This window comes from Alexandromys fortis, unplaced genomic scaffold, assembly GCF_014885135.2.
Source record: "Alexandromys fortis isolate MF-2015 unplaced genomic scaffold, M_Fortis_MF-2015_v1.1 scaffold_134, whole genome shotgun sequence".
In the NCBI taxonomy this organism is placed as follows: domain Eukaryota; kingdom Metazoa; phylum Chordata; class Mammalia; order Rodentia; family Cricetidae; genus Alexandromys; species Alexandromys fortis.
In genome coordinates, this window is record NW_026068007.1 from 4,210,935 (window position 1) to 4,216,934 (window position 6,000).

The window sequence follows — 6,000 nt, forward strand, 5'->3', positions numbered from 1 at the left end:
AATTAACTGGGCTGAGATTGCTAGACAAAGAAATGTTTCACTATAGGGAACTAAATGAGTATTCAGTTCAAAAACTATTCTCCAATTTACATAAAATGCAGTCTAATAAGCAATGTTTAAAAATTATATGAAAACTAAAATCCTAATATTTATAACTTAGATAACCACCTCCTATTTTTTAATTGCTATTTTTACATTAATTTGCGTATGTGTGTTTGTGAACGTGAGCATGTACATGCCATGTGCACATACACAGGGCAGAGGACAGCTTCTTACATCAACAGGCTTGTCATCAATACCTTCACTCACCACCTCACCTAACCTTTCCCAGTTTGTAAAAAAGCCCTCAGTAATTAATGGAAAAACAAAACCAAACTGTTTACTTTTCTGTTATTATTTTCTACAAAATGTAATCCAGGGGGAAAATCTCACTGAATTTTCGCTAGTTTATTACCACAAAAGCAGATAAACTCCAAGAATGTGTTCTGTAAGTTATATACCATATCTTACATAGCATGAGTTATATAATAACTTTCTGACCAAAATTATTATCTTACCATCTCTAGAAGAATAGCTTGAGTTTTAGCCTCTTTTTCTGCCTTTATTTCTTCTACTTCTTCAGCTGATCTTCCTTTGAAGTCATCAATTTCTTCATCTGCTCCTATTCGACCACTCTGCAAAACAGAAGTTAAAAATTTGAGAATCATGAAAGATACCATGTTTTTTATTCTTGGCCTATCAGATGTAACAGAATAGAAGCTTACAAGTCTCTGGGCACTCACTGAAATTAATTCTATAGTATTTGCCAGACTTGGCTTCTGACTGATTGCAAAATCAAAAGAAATGTTTATATCGATACTATTAGCCAACTAAGTATTCAATTGAAAGAATACATAATTTTAGAATTAAAACACCAAACCCAACCATAAATTCAGCTTTGAGAAAGCATCATGAACACCTTAAATTTATACTTTAAAATGCCTTAGAGAACATTCCCTGCAGTCCACAAAAACGCCTGGGCCTAGCCTGGCTCCAGAATATCCCCATTTCAAAAGTATTTTACAAGATGTTCTTTCAGTTACCGTGAGGCTATTCTCCTAGAGTTGGGAGATAAGAAAACCTTCCCAAAGTACTGCTTATATAAGGTTTGAGAACTGAGAATTCTGGTAGAATAGAAACTAAAGAGAGAAACTAAGGAAATAATAAAACAACTACAAAAATTACCATCTCTATGGGCAAGAAAAGAATTCCAAACTTCTTCTAGTATAATAAACAAGATAAGCAATAGAAAGAAACGCTTTAATATACCTATACAAGAAGGTTATACTAGCTGGGTGTGGTGGAGCACTCCTTTAAGCCCAGAACATAGAAGGCAAAGGCAGGTAGATCTCTGTGAATTCATCAACAGCCTGGTCTACACAGCAAAATTCCAGGCTAGCCAAGGCTACCTAGTGAGACTCTGTCTCAAAAGAAAGAAAACAAACAAACAACACCAAATGCTACTTACATCTAATTGTTCCCTTGTAGGTTCTGGTGATCGATCGGGAATTAATAAATCAGGAGGGTCATCAAACGGATCATCTAAAATCACTGTATGATTTATCCTTACAAAACAAATCCAAGTCAAATGTTACATTTATTTCAGAATCCACACTTATTTTCAGACTTTACCATACAAGTATTTCTAATGTCCAAAGACTCCACAGTGCAAGGGTATTACTGACCTACAGTATACTTTTATAATGAGCAGCGCCACATTTCCTTCGGTATTACTGCTCTGCATTACTTTATAATGTAAATTAACCTGGGCATGAAAGCTGGTACCTGTAACCCCAGCACTCAGGGGGTCAAGAGAAGAGAATCACAAACCTGGAGACAAAGTTCCAAGTAAGCTGCATTACAGAGTGAGACCCTGCCTCAAAATATACACATTAAAAACTAAAACAAGAAAGAAAGAGGAAAAGGAATAAGTAAACTTCTAAACCTTGTTGTGCCTAATTTTTTTTAATAACCTGCCTCTAAAAAAATAAACTGAAACAAGAGTAATTCTTACCAAAATAATTAGTACAAGAGAAAAAAATATAAAAGCTCCTTTTCTTGAGAGTCTAGTGTTCTCATATTAATTCACACTATAGAATTATTTATTCTGTAACTAGTCGTGATACTTAATTTTAATTGTCAACTTGGCAGGATCTGGAAACACCTAGAAAGGGAGTCTGGATTAAAGTGGTCTGTGAGAATGCCTGTGTGGGATTTTCTTTCTTTGTCTTCCCCTCCCTCCACCACGAGACGGGGTTTCTCTGTGTAGCCCTGGCTGTCCTGGAACTCACTCTGTAGACCAGGCGGGCCTCGAAATCATGAGATCCACCTGCCTCTGCCTCCCAAGTACTGGGCTTAAAGGCATGCACCACCACTAACTAGCTTGAGGGATTTTCTTAATGGATGGGATGATCCACCTGAATATGGAAGGCACCATCTCACCTCCCTGGACTGACAGAAAAGGAGACGGGGAGCTGAGCATAGGCACTCCTTGCTCTGCTTCACCGCTGAGAATGTGATGAAGCTCCTGCCACTTTAATTACTCTTACTTTATCCCTACTACAGTCTTGAGCTGTGAAATGAAATAGACCCCTTTCTCCTTAAGTTACTTTTTATTTTCTTTTATTTTACTTTGTTTTTTTTTGAGACAGGGTTTTTGTGTAACCCTGGCTGTCCTGGAGCTCGCCTTGAACTCACAGAGATCTGACTGCCTCTGCCTCCCGAGTGCTGAGATTAAAGGAATAATCACCATTACCTGGCCTTAAATTACTTTAATAAAGAGTATTTTATCACAGAAAAATGAAAAACATGGAGATTTTAGTTCTATGTATAGAAGTCTCATTCATGCCATCACACGTCCAACATCAGTGTTAAAACATTCTAGTATATTAAAATAGGAAAGGTAAACACACCTGATATCTTGATATGGTACAAAATCCTTGTCAACAAAGGTCTCATTGATTTTCTTAACTATGTCCATGCCTTCTGTCACTTCACCAAACACTGTATGAACACCATCAAGGTAATCTAGATTTTCTCCTGTAGTAATAAGAAACTAGACCGAAAGGTACATAATAAACATTTTTAAAAAATGTAACTCTGAAATCACTTATAACTCTAAAGAAAACAACACCAAGACTCTACATTTACTGTAACTCTGAAATCACTTACAACTCTAAAGAAAACAACATCAAGACTCTACATTTACTGTATCAATTATTTCTAGAACTAAATAAAAAGCACAGACTATGTGTATACCAACAGGTACACAGATGTTCTGTTGATCAACAAGACATGGGCACATGTGTACACAGTGCTCATGGAAGCCAGAAAAGGGCATCAGATGCCTTGGAACTGGAGTTTCATTGTGAGCCATCATATGGCTGTTAGGAATTGAACTGGGTCCTCTGGAAGAGCAGTTAGTGCTCTTAACCATTAAACCATCCATGTTCTAACCTGAGATCCATGTTGATCACTGCCATTGTTCACCATGGACACAGTGCCCTTCTTCTTGTGCTTTATCCTTGGCACTTTTTCTGCCTCAAAAAAGTTTGCTTGATCACCATACAGTTGTCTGAAAGTATACAATAAAGTTATAAAACTTAAATACTCTCAAAATGAATTACAGATACCATGACAATGTTATTGTGTCTTTTATAGAGATATCCCACTATAATTCAAATACTCCTTTCTTCTCACAGGCATTCTTGGAACCTAGGAAACTACCTTAGAATTTGGATGACATTTTAACATGAAAATTGAACTACAGAAATTATACTTTGTCCTTATTTAAAAATAAAAAGCTGGTGGTGGTGGCACACTTTTATCCCAACACTTAGGAAGCAGAAGAAGGCAGATCACTGTGAGTTCCAGGTCAGCCTAATCTACAGAGCAGATTCTAGGACAGCCAAAGCTATCTAGAGAAACCCCGCCTAGTCAACCCAAAAAGTAAAGTAAAATAAAATGTTGAACATGATGGCATACACTTTTAATCCCAGCACTTGGGAAGCAAAAGCAGGCAGATATTCAAATGCCAGTTGGTGTTGCAGAATATTTGTTAACACTGTGTGAAGATGTGTCACTGTGATTGGTTTAATAAAGAGCTAAATAGCCAATAGCTGGGCAGGAGAGAATAGGTGGGACTTCCAGACAGAGAGGGGAATTTGGGAGGAGACACCAGGAGGCACTGAAGAAGTTGGACATACAGTACAGAGAGGTAACTGAGCCACATGGCAAAATGTAGATTAGTAAAAACAGGCTAATTTAAGTTATAAGAGCTAGTTGGGCAAAGCAGTGGTAGTGCTCGCCTTTAATCCCAGCACTTGGGAGGCAGAGGCAGGCAGATCACTGTGAGATCAAGGTCAACCTGGTCTACAAGAGCTAGTTCCAGGACAGGCTCCAAAGCTACAGAAAAACCCTGTCTTGAAAAAACAAAAACAAAAACAAAAAAAAAAAAAAAAAAAAAAAAAGAGAGATAGTGGGAAAAAGCCTAAACTACAGCCAAGTTTTCATAATTAATAAGTCTAAGTCTCCATGTCATTATCATGTCATTATATATGAATCGGTGGGCCAAAGGAAAGTCTGAGATTCAGGCTAGCCAGGGCTACATAGTGAGACCTTTAATTACATAATAAATAAATAAAGAGGGCTGCTGAGATGACTAAATGGATAAAGGTGCTTGCCTTTATCCTGGAGTTAGGGCCCCAGAATTTAGATGGCAGAAAGAACTGATCCCTTCAATTTGTCCTCTGATCTCCATGAAAACACACACACACATACACAAATAAAAGTTAATTTCTTTTTAAAGAATAAAAGAAGCAGGACTGTGAGCTGACTCAGCAGGTAAGGTGCTCGCCACCAAGCATAATGACCTAAATTTGATCCCCAAAACCCACATGGTGGATGGAGAAACCAGACTCCTACAAGTTGTACTGATCTTTACACATGGCATGCATGTCCATACAGACATACACACAATAAAAGAATAAATTAATGAATACACAAGTAAATATACATATAAACCTGCACTTGGGAGGCTGAGGCAGGAGGGTTGTAACAAGTTTGAAACTAGCCTGGGAAACACAGTGAGTTCCAAAACAGCCTGGACTAACATGAGACTGTCTCATAAAACCAAATAAATAATATGAACTGAGACAGAAGTGATGATGCACATCTATAACTCAAAACTTAGGAAGCTGAGACATAAGAATCTTGAATCTGAGCCAAGCCTAGACTACACGGTGAGTTCCAGGCTAGCCTGGGTTATGAATAAGACCCTATCTCAAAAGTAATTAAAGAACAGAGAAGTAAAAAGAGGAAAGGGGTATAGCTCAATCAGGAAAATACATGTTTAGAATACACAAGCATGTTAAGCCAGGTGTAATGGTGCATGCCTCTCATCTCAGAACTTGAGAAAGTAGAGGCAGAAGGACTAGTTCAAGCCCATTCTCAGCTTGATAGAGATTGAGTTCAAGGTCAGCCTGAGCTACATATGTATGTAAGATCCTGTCTCTACATACATACATACATACATACATACATACATACATACAGTCCTCCTTGGGTTTTTTGTTGTTGTTGTTAGTGGTGGTGATGTTTTATTTTTTATTTATTTATTTATTTATTTATTTTTAAATCAAGTTGACACAAGCTAAAGTTAATTATTTGGAAAGGAGAACCTAAATTGAGAAAATGACTCCATCAGATTACCTGTAGGCAAGTATATAGAACATTTTCTTGATTAATGATTGATGTAGGAGGGGCCAGTCCAGAGAAAATCAGTGCCACCCCTGGCAAGTAGTTCCAGGTTGTGAGCTGTGAATACGTTTTATTGGTTAATAAAGAAGCTGTTTCAGTCAAAGGCTTAGCAGAGTAAAGCCAAGTGGGAAACCAGAAGAGAGAGAGAGAGAGAGAGAGAGAGAGAGAGAGAGAGAGAGAGAGAGAGAGAGAGAGAGAGAGAGA

At 37.6% G+C, this 6,000-nt stretch overlaps 1 protein-coding gene across 1 annotated transcript in view; it reads right to left on the minus strand.

The window, feature by feature from the left end:
- The window catches only part of Ppil4 (peptidylprolyl isomerase like 4), a 33,655-nt gene that overhangs the window by 21,645 nt on the left and 6,010 nt on the right, over window positions 1–6,000 (minus strand). The window contains exons 3-6 of the mRNA XM_050161659.1: window positions 3,496–3,650; window positions 2,952–3,094; window positions 1,508–1,604; window positions 558–674 (exon numbers count right to left, since the gene is read on the minus strand). Of these exons, the coding sequence (XP_050017616.1) occupies window positions 558–674; window positions 1,508–1,604; window positions 2,952–3,094; window positions 3,496–3,650 (512 nt within the window). The remainder of the gene's footprint in view (window positions 1–557; window positions 675–1,507; window positions 1,605–2,951; window positions 3,095–3,495; window positions 3,651–6,000) is intronic.